Here is a 14362-nt window from a genome sequence, read left to right on the forward strand (position 1 = left end):
CACACAGGTGGGTGTGTGCACCTTACTGTCGTGGATGAAATCACTAACCGATTGAGGGGTTAATACCAATTTGCAGCTGAAAACCTCAAGTGAGGTGAGGCCTTACCTTTCTCTTGCTTACCTTCCTGCCTCCAATGTGTCACATCCTTCCTAATACTGCTAAGAGATCTCGTCTTCCTTCCCTATTCCTCCTGCAACACCCCATCCTCCCAGCTCCCAAGTGCTGAATCTATCTTTTGGAAATTTGAGAGAATAGGAATATTTGTATTTTTTATTGTCTTATTGGTTTTCTGAAGATTCATTTTCAGTTATAGAGAATCCTAATAGACTGTCTGCTTGGTTCCTTTACTCCTTAGTGGCATTCCAGGTACAAGGAAGGCAGTCAGCTCTGACCAGTTCAGAACAGAAGAAGTTTTATGGTTGTTTCTACCAGTTTTCTAGTTCCTTTCCTGCAGCTACTACTACCAGTGGTTTTTTTTTATTAGCAGAAAGTTTCATCGTGTTGATTCCTTTCCTTTTGCTAGAAGCTATCTAAAGAGAAGTATTTGTTAACTTTCTGCACCAAAGGCAATTTGAGACCATGGGAATGGAAATACCGGGTTCCTCTTTTCCATTTAAACACAAATTGCAGTTAGCTTCTAGTCCAGGACTCACCTCTAGTTCTTTAACTAAACACATCAAAAGAAGATCCCTGCTCACTAGGAAAAGAAACACAGAATAGTCCTTGTTCTATTGGACTTTTTCTCAGTTTCTTCAGGCAGAATTATCACACTCTCAGTTCTTCCATAACAAAGGACACCTACTGCTTGATGGACACCGGGTACATCTGCTTTTACGGCTGCATTGGTTAAGCTGCTCTGCTTAGAGCCAGCTTACAACAGAGAAGTCCACACAACACACAATAGGAAACAAATAGTGTAGAAAATTATCTGGGTCCATTTCTGGGTCAAATCCCATTGATTCTTCTTGTGACTTGAAGCAAACGGCTTCTCTCCTGCCTGCTCTCCCCTCTGGGCAGTTTGTCTGATTGCAGTATATGACAGTGGTATGAAAAGCACACGTCTATACAAATGAGGGCTTGTGTCACTAAAGGTAAAAAAATATTAATCTGTGGATGCTAAGTGTTTTCTCTTTTTATTAGTTAGATGTTGGTATTAGAAGGTAGAAGCAAACAGAACTACAGAAGTAACTTTAACATGTGAATGTAATTTTTGTTAAATTAGGCATTCGCTATACAATCTCATAATCATTTTTCTTCTCCTGGACTAACTGTCCTTTGTACTGGACTAAATTAATCATAAGACTTGAAGACTCTTGATAAATTCTGAGATGCTGATGCTGCCAAATCCTTGGCTGAGGTCAGTGGACCTCCTCATTTGGCACTCAATGTGTGCATGACGCTAGCATTTTCTTTCAGTTGTAAATCTTGGATATTTGTGTTAATCTGGAATTTTCCAGTGCAGAACCAGGCAAATTTCTCCACAGTGTCCTCCTCTGTACAATGTATTTCTGTTGTCTTAGTCCCTACTTCTCAGTCCATTTGACTTTTTATTTTTTTTTTCCTTTTCCTTTTGAAAGAGGAAAACAGTCAGTTCTGAATTTAATTTTCCTGGATGCACAAGGAAATGAGTGGGGTTTCATTTTATTTTGACTCTTAAGTCTTTCTCTTCTGGGCCAAGATTGCTATGGACTCAGTACAGAGTTTAGGTTGCAGCTTTCCAATGTGCGCTGAGCAATAATTCTGGCTTTGCAGTGTTTCAATGGACCTTCTCAGGGCAAACCCCCTTTTCTGCATCATTGTGTGCAGAAGACCTGCATCCGGCATGAGCTTTCAAATTAGAAGGGAGGAGTCTGTCTCTGAATTGCCTGTCGTTAGGTAGGAAAGAACATCATGATGCAAACACCATCCTGTTCTCCTTGGTTCGAACAAGGTATGCGCAAAGGGATGGAAGGCCCCTCACCCACATGCGCGGAAGCAGTTTGCCAACCCTACACGGGAGCTGGAACAAAGAAGGCAGGGTGAACTCCATCCTTTGCCAATGTGCACGGTGGGATGCCAAGGTGGTTGCTCTGTTCTTGTGTGTAAATCACTGCCGTTAAGCTATTTCTAGGCAAGTAAACAAGGATCATAAACAACTTATCTTTTATTCTTGGCACAGCACCACTACGGTGATCTCTTAGCTGGCGTGTGTCGTAATGAAGGGCTGTAATGATTCAGCGTAGCTTTTCAGGGCTGTGTGGTAGGTTCATCTTGCGCTGCTGTTCTCCGCGTGCTGTGGTAGGAGTTCTTCTCCCACGAGGGCCTGGCCACCTGGGCTTGTCTGCCTGCCTCCTACAGCCGTGTCATGTAGCCAGTTACAATCTGCTCTTTTGATTCAGAGTCAGCATGATTCAGATGCTCTTTGCAAGATCTTGTTATTTTAATTTTGCATTTGCTTGAGACAAGTATGCAAATGCTTCTGATCAAGAAAATCCCAGCTATGACTGCGAAGTAACTGCCATAAATTAAGAACTGGGAGGGAAGAGAGAAAAAGGCAGGAGAGTTAATGAAAAACATGTTAGGGAAACACTGCCTCCTCTGGAGATTACATAGACACTCTGTTATGTTCACCTATGTTCTGGCACAGTTTGTCTATGTACAAGTTCTTGCTTTGTAAAGCAAAAATCTTAGCTTTTCCTGCAAATAGCAGATCTTTGAGGAACGAAGAACTGTCCCTCGCTTCTGATCCTTATGCCTCTTAATAAACATCAGAGGGGGGAAGGGACAGGAACAAGATTTTTTTTCTATTAGTGCAAAATATAGAAGTAGCTTCATTACCCACATACTCATGAATAATGTAAGTGAAGAGGCTGAGTTGGTCCTTTTTCACTCCTACTTGCACATTTCAGTGCTGTTACCAAACTGGCTTCAACAATTATACCAGGATTTTGTATCAGTATTTCTAACAACAGTGGCAAGGCTGTTTATGAAGTCCTACATATTCCTGTGCTTGATTTTAAAGTTTTAATATTAGTGTTAAATTCAATCTTTAATCTTTTAAAGTAACTTTTGCCTTCTCTGCACAGAATATCTGAATAACTTCAGCCTATTTCAAATCTGTGAGGGTGGGAAGCTGCCCCAGCCAAGATCCCATCTGAGAAAATGCAGAAATCAATACATTTCAGTTGACTCCAAGATGAGTGGAATTGGGCTGACTGAAGTTAGGGATATGGTTGTGAGATAGGACTTCCAACCCCAAATTACATGCCCAAACTATGGGCAGAAAATTCTCTTATTTACATTTAGATACAGACCAGGTTTACTTCCGAGCTGGAATTAGAAGGCAGGTGTCCTTACCACTTGAGTTAAAATAACTCCAGTAATCCGGATTGTGTCTTATGGTCTTGAAATCCCTGAACAACATGCAGTCATGTTGATTCTACATTTGAGAAAACCAGTCCGAATTTCTGGGCAGAGAGGATGTTACTCGGTGTCCTATTAATCAGCCAAAGCTGATCAGATAGGACCCAATTATTTCCATTCTGGCGTGTCTGCCTTTAAAAAGGTCAAAAACTAGCAGCTGAAATCCTAAGTGCTGCACTAAAAGGCCAAAGGGAAGACTGATGGCTGACACAAGGGATGAGCAAGGTGTCTAGATTTCTACAGAAGGAGGGAATTAAATTGTCCTTTTCATAGCATTTCCTTTCTTGTAAACTTTTGAGGATGAATTGGCTAAGCAGTAAATGTGATGTAAGTTAATAGCACTTACCTGAGTCACTATGTCCAGTTTCAGGCCTTTTGAATCCACAACAGCTACTGTAATGATGGTCTGAATCACCAGTGCAACAAAGTTGTTGAATCCAAACATCAAGGCGTAGCGCTCCATGCTCAGATTGACTGCAATCTGGAACCTAACGTGAGAGTGGCGGGTCAGTCACTGCATACTGGGTAAAAGGTTGTTCCTCTCCATTTAGTTGATGCAGAGAAACGATTCATGCAGATGATATATCAAGGATGGAGTAAGTGGTTCTTCATTCGTTTGCTTCCTCATTTCCTCAAAGTGATGTCTTGACTGCCACAGTATATTTTGATTTTTTTTTTAACTTGCCCCTGTTGCTTTTTCAAACCACGTTACAGGTGATCTGCTTTATCCAGTTAGGCTTTGAAAGATGTTACCGGATACAACTGTGACCTAATCTGGCACTGGAGTTCTACCTTGGCAGGGATGTTAGACTAGAAGGTCACCACAGGTATCTTTTCTATGATGGTGTGAATCACTTCTTGCTTTATGTCTTGGCAGTGCAGGTAGAATACCATTTATTTCTGCCAAGAGCCTGTAGATTTGTGTTGCAATATCTTCTTTGACAATAATTGCAACATTCTTCCTTGCAATATTTACCTCCAAACTTTCTATCTGAAATGTGTTATTCCCACAGCAGTCTTCTAATAATTTTTATCAGGGCTTTTTTTACTGTTTTTTTTAAGCATATGTTGAAACAGTCCAGATATGCTCCACTATAACGTACTAACAATCCTCCAAAATGAAAATAGAAGGTTTTTTTTTCTTCATTCACAATAGGCATAATTTTGTCCTGCGCTATAGTTTTAGTGGGGTTTTTTGCTTGGGTTTTGACATAAAAATTCATCATGTATTTTTGTTACTAAAGGCATTCCAATCAATAAAATAATTGGAGTACTGAAAAAGCTTTCTTTATTACACAGATTATATTTTTATTTACATTGTATTTATTTTTCTGTTTTTGACAACAGAATAGCTTGATCTCCTAAGAGATCTTTTCTGAGTTGATATGTCCAATGTTCTCTCCTACTCCTTTTGTGCATCATAATATCATTAAGGATGATATGTATAAAGTTATATTGGGGAACACTCTATGCCAAATCTTTTCTTGTTACAATTTATAGCTTTGTAACAAGAGCATCAGCACGGTGGTTTAGACACAAGGGGATCTTAAAGTATGGTTGTCTAGGCATGCTTGTTGCTCCTGTTCTCTTAGCATCGTCTGTGCCAGGCAGAAGGAAAAGAGTTCAGATGTTTTGCTGTGACTATTGCCTTTCATAATAAAGTTGCCTTATACCTTGTTTAACTTATACCTAAGCAGACATTCAATGTCCTTTTTGATATATTTTTTTAAGGTTGATTAGAAGAATGAAAAACTCATAACCAGACATCTAAGTGTTCTTGTCTTTACCTAAGCAGTTATGTCTAGCATTAGATCAGCTGCCTCTGAGTAAAAAGAGGGATACCCAGACTTAAAATATAGTTGGTGTTCTACTTACGTTTTATACTTACGTTGCTATTGTTATGAGGAGCATATAGCACGCTTTGAAAATGAGATAGCCAGCATAACTTGCCCAGATGTTGGTAGAGAAGTGCATGAGTAATAGAGAACCAGCATCTAATGCAGAGAAGATCCCTAGAGCCAGCTCTCCGAAAAGGTCCCAGTTAATTTTCATGTATTGTACTATGAAAGATGTTACTGCGCCTAGAAAAAGAGAAAAAAAACACGTAAAGATTGTATCTGTTCTAAAGCCCGCAGCATCAAGCTTTGCCACCCTCACATGCTTAAAGGCAGCGCTGAATAATGGAGCAGGCTTCTTCTGAAGTGTTTCGGAAACACTTCTAATCACTTCCAAGGTCATGCAGGTGACTGGTCACTTTTAGACAAATACATGCATCAAGGCTCTGCCATCCTTTCTCAATGTTTTATTCCACTCGACAGGATAAACTGTTATGTAAAAGGATTGGTTGTTTAGCTGTCTGTACCCAGAAGGTACCTCTAGGGAGAGAATTAGGAACACAGTTTGGATCTAAAGAAAAACAATTCTTCCAGCTTTTACGAGCTGACTTCATAGCTAAGCTAATAAACAGTTACCTTCTAGGTTAACAGTTTAGCTCCGAGCAGCTCATAAGGGGGCAAAGCTGTCAAAAAAGGGAGTTGTGTAACGTATCAACTGAATATATTCAGGGAAATGAGAAAGGATAGGCATTGTTTGCTTTTGGTGGACCTGCTACAAAGATGCTTCTGTTGAGAAGGTAACCCACCTGACTATCCGTCTCATAAAATCTCATTCAATTTTAAAACTTCTTCACCTCTACATTGAGAAATAAGCCATTCCGTGATAAAGAAGAATTAATGAAGGAGAGCAGACGCTATAGGAGTTAAGTGCTTCTAGTCTGTGATTCAGTTGGTCTGATTAGTTGCCTACATCAAGACGAGAGCAATTTTTAGTCTTGGGAGTATCTGTTTCTCCGTAATGACTCTAAGGATAACCTGATAGACGTAGACAGGTTTATTTTCCCTGGTGGATCACACCCCAATGTCTTGTGCAAGTTCTCTACGACAGCACAATATGAAACACTGCCAAGTCAGGGTGGTATCCTCTGATGTTACCGTTTTATAACATTGCTTTGCATAGCAAATGTGACATGGATATCTGGTTCCGGTGCAAAACACTCATGGTTAATATCAATAGTGTACTGAATTCAATAAGGTCTTTCTCTGCAAATGTCCATATCTTGGAATGGCTAAAATCCTTCTTTCCCTCCTGCTGTGCAAGAGGATTTCACTGGAGCAAGATCTTAATTAGAAGATTATATTCTTTTTGTGTAAAGCATTTATGAAAAAAATCTCTCGTCTGCATAAGCTGTCATTGTTATGGGAAGTATGCAATGCTTGTTTTGGAGGGAAAAAGAACGCAACAACCTCATTAAAAGATATATAGGTGCCTCTGAAGAGATTTAGCAGTTGGATGCAAGGTGTGTGTGACTTCTACACTCTCGGTTGAATTAAGTTGGGTGTCCCAGTCACAAAGAAAAATAGCGTAGCTCGCATTTGAACTGTTTTGTACAGTGAAGAACTAGATATTGATTGCACAATGTATACCCTGGCTTCTTGGAGCAACTGCAGTGGAGTGGCACTTGAAAATATTCTGAAGTAAAACTTCAGAAGCTGCCTTTATGAGTGATGCTTAGACATCAACTTACTCAGAAAAGTAGCTATTGCTTCAACAGCCCCGTTGTAGACTGCAGAGCTGTGAGATGGGGCTCTGAAGTCCCACAGCACTTGGATGTAATTCAGAACCTGGTTAAAGCCTGCCGTGGCCAAAGCCCACCACAGGGACCAGTACAGAAGTTTCCTTGAGCTGTAGCAGTCCCTCAGGTCCTTGCTCAGCTGCACCAGTACTCTGAGCACTTGATTCCGGGGCTTGGCGTTGTCAGCCTGCTGTTCAGGTGTTGGTGCCCTGTCAGCAGGTGGAGAGCCCTTGTCCTCTTGGTAGCTCGAGGGTCTGTCGGAGCCGAGTGGAGGCGCAGCTTTCTCTGGTGCTGGGAGAGGTTCTGAGACATCTTTTCTGTGGAAGAACATGCTCTTTTGGGGCATTGGGAGAGCAAAGGAGCAGACAAATGCCAGGGAGACGGAAGTCAGAGTGATGACGTGAAGGTGAAAGTAGGATACATCTGCTAAGGAAACCAGCAGCTGTCCCAGCAGCGCCGCAACGGTGGCTGCAACCAGAGTGATACTTCTGCAATAGCTCGTCACTCTCTGATAGTGATCGGTGCTGACGACACTGTAGATGTAGGCGTAATAGGCAACCTCGGTGGCTGTTGCCAAGCCGTAGAAGAATTCCACCAGCTGCATGGCCAGCACTCCATGTGCGAAGAGGAGCAGGAGATAAGTGATGATGAAGCTGATGCCTTGGAGGAGGAGGATGGGCTTGTAGCGCATGTAGTCTGTAATCAGGAAGACTGGGAAAAGGAGTGCGAGGTAGGAGTATGTCCAGACAGGGAAAATCTCATTGGTAACCTGGAAGAGCAGAACAAAGCTATGTGTTGTTATTCTGGGGGAAAAGAAGCTAATTTATTTTAAATAGCTTTGTGGAAGGAAGTTCTTGCTCTAAAGGAATTAATGAAATTCATAACCACACTGAAGCAGTATATGACTGTTGAGCAGGTGAATGGATCTTAAACCCATTAAATGTATCTTTTGTTTACGTCATCTGCTGCAAACTGTAATCTGCCAAAGCTGGTTACAGCATGCTTTTTTTTTGTTTTATGTTTGTTTAAAACTTTTGTTTAGATTTTACGATTTTTTTTTTTTTCTCTTTGCTCCCTATAGAGAAAAGGCAGAGTAAAAACATACCTCCTCTGTGGTCAAGTTTTTATCTGGTCCTGTTAGATAGGGGATTAGGAAGGGTTCTGATGGTTTCATCATGTAGAAGAAGCCATAGAGGCAGAGAACCAGGGTGGGAAAAATCCAGGTGTTCCTTCTGTCTTGCTTCCAGCAGTCCATGGCCTCTACAGAAAAGCTGAAGAGAACGTTGGTTAGACGGACGCTACTGCCCCTGCAAGCACAAAGATGCCTTATAATTTCTTTTTATTTCGTGATTTCTTTTGCTAAGGAGTGCTCTTTAGAGGCTGGGACTTGGAAGACGTTTTTCTTCATAACCTTAAAGTGAACATCTTTTCCTTACATTTGTCTGCTGTTTCTCTGTCTTTGTAGATAGCCTGTAAAGGATGACTTGGAAGATCTTTAACTGGGAGACAAATTACACTGTCATTCAGTCTGCACTGACCAAGCTAATCACAGGAAAAGCTTTTCTCGACACAAGTTGCCAAAGGCAGCTGTGTACAGAGCTTTCGCTCAACACCATTACAGACCACAGCCAAGCACTTTGTTGAATGACAAGTAACTAGCTAACAATTGCTGTTTTTAACTCCTTCGCCTCCTAGATATGCATAGCTTTCCTGTTAGGGAGAGCTGGTGACTCTCAAGGCTGGCAGATGAGAGTTCCTAATAAATAACTGCAACAGAAGTCCAGTTTGGATAGACATCCTATTTTCAACCTACAGAAAACATTTGTCATCACTAAAGGTAAACAGTTCTCACTAAAACGAAATTACGCTGCTATTTTTCCTCTTGCATCTTGCTGAGAATTATAGAATAAATTAAACTTTGCCACTTTGCTGGACAGAGCCCAAAGAGAAGTCAAAATGGGTGTACCAGAGGGGAGGGAGGGGGGGCACGCAAAACAAACGGACAGTCAGTTATATTCCACATTCGTGTTGGTACAGGGAATGTCAGGAATATAATTGAGTACAATTTATCTTTTGGAGACCTTTGGAAGGTGCTTGTTCCTTCCAGCTGCGATTTTTATCACTCTGCTTTGACTTTTACCTCCTGAGTACTTTTTTATTTGAGGCAAAAGTTTTACTCTTAAAAACTAAGTATTTTGCAGGCAGTGTTTTTCCTCATTTTTTTTGTAAAGGTGAAGGAAGATCGCTTCCAAAAAAGCCAAACCTATTCATGTACGTGTACTTCACTCCAGTTTCAATGGGCAGAGGATCCTCTTACACGATGTAATGTATAATGTATAAGGCAGGAAGTATTGTGCATCTTCTTTTCTAACTCGACACCACGATAGCATGTTTTACTAACGGCTTGATGAACTAAGGAACAGGAGCAGATGGAAGGGAATTTGAATTATTTCATTTTATACGTAACAGCTGAAACCATTGACTTAACAGGATTTACAGCAGAAACAAATGGAGCTGGATGGTGAACCGCTAGAGGGCAAGGTGACCCCAGCAAAGGGAAAATGTGTCCTGTTGGGGGGGTGGGGGGAAGAGGAGAGGAACATGAGACACCTCCACAGTGGTCAAGGAAACCAGCAACCAGCATTTCTGCACACGCCCTCTCCCCCCTCCCCGTTGTTGTAAAAGCTTCTGCTGCAAACAGGGGCCATCAAGTTGGTGAAGAGGTTAGAGGGGAAGCTGTATGAGGAGTGGCTAAAGCCACTTGCTCTGTTCAGCCTGGAGGAGACTGAGGGGAGGACCTCATCATGGTCTACAGCTTCCTCACAAGGGGAGGAGGGAGAGCAGGAACTGATTTCTTGTCTCTGGTGACCAAAGATGGGACCCAAGGGATGGCAGGAAGATGCCAGGGAAGGCTTAGGCTGGACATTAGGAAAAGGTTCTTCACCCAGAGGGTAGTGGAGCACTGGAGCCACTCCCAGGGAAGCAGTCACGGCACCAAGCCTGACAATATTGCAGAAGTGTTTGGACAACACCTTCAGACACAGGGTGTGGGTGTTGGGATTGCCTTGTGCGGGGGCAGCAGTTGGACTTGATGATCCTTGTGGATGTTCTGTGATATGAATCATGGGTTTGGCAAGACCACTTTTGGCTCAGCCTGGGATGACACTCACTTAGTCACCACAACATCCCCTTTCTCTCCTTTCACATGATAATCATCAAAGTATTACAACACTCTAATGTCATGTGAACGCCTAATGTGGTACCTATAGGTTCCGAGATGGGCATCAAGAAAAGCACAAATGAAAAACATCCTACTATAATGAAGAACACTTGTACAAGTTAGCTCTGTGACTTAGGATATATTTTTTACGTGCCAGCCTAGATTCTCTTCCCCAGTCTGTTTCAGGTCTTGCCATGTTTGTTTTCCCCAGCAGGTTCGTGACCCGAAGGCAGCATGTCTTGTGCATCCTTCTAAAGTGTCCCGCACCTCGGGAGGTGAGCAGGGCAAACTGCTGTATTTCCAGGGCTTGCAGAATGCTGTGTGCTGCACTCCTGATGCTGTCCATCTGTGGCAGGGCTATGACTCTGTGTTCAGTAATTTCTGTTTTCAGAAAAATTTCAGGAGTGCCCTGGTCACGGCATCCTTCCAGTCCCAGTGCATGCACTTTTTTGGGTGTTCTGGATGTGGACCTCTATTCTGTAGGTTTACTCTTTGAAGCACCTGTGTTAGGGTGGCAGGTTAGTCAGATGAGAAGTTTCCCACCTGATTTAAGAAGCTGTCCAGAAAAAACCTGCTACAGGTGCTGAGCTGGGAAATCCAGGGGTCTGAGTGCCCCCAGGGGCAGCCTGCTCTGCCCTTGGGGAGTGGGAGGTGGGCACTGCTCCATCCGCAGCAAAGTGTGCACTCACCTCACCCCTCAGCTCTTTGGCATCGGTAGAGGGCTCTGCTGCAGCCCCAGCCCAGCTCTGGGGGCTGCTGGCCTACAATCCCTCCTTTCTGCATTCATAACCAACCTGACAACGAGATCTGTACCTTGGTGCTTAAAGGGGAGAGATCCCACTTGTTCCCATTCAGTCACCTCTTATGGTAAATTTGTCTGTTATAAATCTAGGTTTTTCTTAACTTTTTGGGGAGATGGTGGGATGCCTTTATGTCATTCTGCAGCAAACCAATTTTGTTTCTTGTTTCCCCAATCAATTCTTGGAGCTGTCAGCTCTTCTCCCACACAGCCTGACTTGGCTCCCCAGATCCCCAAGGGACTGTTCTCTTCTTTCATCCCTCTTTCCCTTGTCACTGCAGGATTTCTGGAGTTCCTATATAATCATACCTTGTTTGCTGGAGCTCTTCTTTTCTTACTTCCTAAGGAAAGGTCCCCTTTTAGTCTCTCCAGTCTTTCTTCTGGCTGTCCAGTGTGTATTGCAGCTACTGGACTTTATTTGAGTTTTGTGCTTTTCCTGTTCTTCTGGTATTGCGTCTTGCTGCTATGACACCTCCCTTGAAAATATTTCCAGCTGGCTTTCTTTCAGCATCAACTTTCAGCGCTCTTAAAGGAACAGCCAGATCATCCTGGCCTGTTCTTGACCAAAGGCAGTGGTAATTTGCGACCCAAGCTATGGGTTTGGTGCCTGACTGGTACAAAGGCAATAAAGCTAATACCTGTTCTGAATAATTTTGCATCTATTTGACAGGGTTTCATGTCTTGGTGCCCACCTGTGCTTGAAACTGTTCTATGTTAAAGATGGAGACGTAGCTACGCCTAGGTAATGACAGAGACGAGGATCACAAATACCAGTGTGATGAGGTTTATGTGTTTCCTCATTAAATACATGGGGTTTCGTATTATTCTAGCAGGTTTAAAAGGTAAATCACTCTGCTTTACTTCACCTTTACTCTTGTTAAGAAATTTCTCAGATCTTTTGCTTAGGCGAGTTCTCACAGTACTTCTGAAGACAGAGATGGCCCTATACTCATCTTCAGGAGCTCTTGCAGGACTGACAACAGCAAAGGATGCTGAAATGTACCGATTTGCAACAATAGGATGTGCATAAGAATCTAGATCCATCCTCATCCCAGTCCTACAACATACAGCTCTGGAATGAAGGACATAGTGGTTACTTAGAAATGCAACCAGTACAGCAGGAAAGTGACGAGTTTGTAAATAGCAGTGAACTATTCAATAATCTCAGAGGAAAGTAGTTTCTTAGTTCATATACAGCAAAATGGTAGAGTAGCTTTAAGAATAAGGAGATATACACGCATAAGGAAAACATGAAATTCCTTGCTGGATCAGATGAGTTGCCCAGCTAGGCCAGTATTTTGCCTTCAGCCTTGGCCACATCTTGCAGCCTTTTCTCTTCCTACTCCTCAGCACTCAAAGTTACAGGATTAACAATGACAGAGGAGCCGTCCCTGCCTGTTGCCTCTCTCATTTGTTGACTTGCTGTCCATGAATCCATGCAGATGTGCCAGGGAGGTTTAAATTGGACATTAGGAAAAGGTTCTTCACTCGGAGAGTTGTGGAGCACTGGAACAGCTCCCCAGGAAAGCAGTCACAGCATCAGGCCTGGCAATATTCCAGAAGCATTTGGACAATGCCTTCAGACACATGGTGTGAATGTTGGAGGTGTCCTGTGCAGGGACAGGAGTTGGACTCCATGATCCTTGTGGGTCCCTTCCAATTCAGGACATGATTCTATGATCTGATCCTGCATCGGACACTGCTGTATACTTGTATGAGCTTTTGTGATGTATGTGAAACTGATGTCTGAAAGGCTTGTAATAATTCCTCTTGGCACCTTCCCCACTGTCAGTCACTGTCTGACACTGATTCCAGAGAGATTTTGGTTCAACCTTATTGCATGTTTAATTGAACTTATAGCTATAGAAGGTCACAGCCCATCTGAGAGGAGACTGTGCATATCTGCATTTGATTTTGTAATATTCTCAGAGGCCTTTGCTAAAATGCAGAGAACTTCTGCTGAATTTTATAGTGTCATTTTGGGTTTGCATTGACTTAACTGAGGTAAGAATTCAACTCAAATTTCTTGGTACTGAAAAAAAACCCCAAACTATGTTTTCCTGTAATGTAATAATGAGAAAGAATGATTTAAATAACTTTCAGTTATTGATGTATGTTTTTTTCTGCTCTCAAATCATCTTTTATCTTCTATTAGCTATTCTTTCCTCACTTTTTAGTCCATCCCTTTTGTAACTAAAATTTCATCTGTTTTCAGTGATCCATACCTCAATGCCAGAAGAAAGACAGTAATATTATGATGGGCTTAGGCAAGTTTTTCATCGGCTTGAGTACTGTGTCATAAGATGCCTGCATCAGAGCTTAGTTGCTGGGTTTGAAGGGGATCATCATCTTATGATGGGTTTGAATGTAGTCACATTGGAAGCAGAAGTGTTGTTTGGCTTGGCGGGAGAACTGAGGGATCGATTTGTAGCTTGCATCCCAATTCAGTTCAGGTGGGAGAGAGAAGGCTGTAAGACCTGGAGAAAAGGTGAGTTTTATAGCAGCAGCGTAGCCTAAAGAGCCAACGCAATAGGGTCACTAATGCGTCAAAGAGATGGGAAAATTCTGAGGAGAGAAGGGAAGGCAGCAAGAGAACAAGACTGCAAACCACTGTCATCCTGGTACCTTCTCCTGCCTCTGCTGCCCATTGGGATCGATCCAGGTATTATCTCTGGTGCTCCACAGGATGGCACCAAGGCTGAGAGCCTCACCTCAGCTGTGTGAGGTATGTGTGTCTTTCTCAATCTGGTTGGGTGCTGACTTAGGCACTGATTTTTAGCTCTCAAATCACATCTGTTTCTTGAGACCTGCTTAACTCAGGAGAAGAGACTTTGTAAATCAAACCGAAGACTTATACTTTTTGAAGGCTGTGTACTACAATCCCCGAAAGAGTAATAGCAAGGAAAATGTAATGTGGCTAATGCCAGAGATTTCTCTCAATTGCTGGTCAAATAAGAGCCCCCGCACACAAAGGTTGCACTGGCAGTTTAAACTGAAGTTTACTGAAGATTAAACCACCTCTTCGTTGGATTCCTCAGACCCAGGAGTATTCACAGAGCAGCTTCACGTTTTGATTTATGAATAAGTAGATCTTTACCTTTTCTCATGTCTATTTTGGGAATGAGCTGCAGCCTGAGCCCAAACCCCACGGTGTGTGCGTGCCTGAGGGTTTCTATAACTCACCTCTCAGCCGAATCTCACACAAGGTTCCCAAAGTAGGGAGATAGTAGCATGCTGGGCTTGAAAGCTTTTCATCTGAGACACTTAAATGTTTGTGCAAAGTCTAGTTTAGAATATTTAGCTGGAAAC

General features: G+C 42.5%; 1 protein-coding gene across 1 annotated transcript; it reads right to left on the minus strand.

The window, feature by feature from the left end:
• Window positions 1-21: 21 nt before the first annotated feature.
• Window positions 22-11547, minus strand: LOC104063679 (thiamine transporter 2). Its single transcript, XM_009565921.2, has 6 exons — window positions 11363-11547; window positions 8140-8305; window positions 6987-7803; window positions 5292-5484; window positions 3750-3891; window positions 22-2512 (listed from the first exon to the last, which is right to left on the minus strand). Exons 2-6 carry the CDS (start codon window positions 8287-8289, stop codon window positions 2333-2335), a joined length of 1482 nt encoding a protein of 493 aa, XP_009564216.2. The 5' UTR covers window positions 8290-8305; window positions 11363-11547; the 3' UTR covers window positions 22-2332.
• Window positions 11548-14362: the final 2815 nt, after the last annotated feature.

Source organism: Cuculus canorus, chromosome 9, assembly GCF_017976375.1.
Source record: "Cuculus canorus isolate bCucCan1 chromosome 9, bCucCan1.pri, whole genome shotgun sequence".
Taxonomy (NCBI): domain Eukaryota; kingdom Metazoa; phylum Chordata; class Aves; order Cuculiformes; family Cuculidae; genus Cuculus; species Cuculus canorus.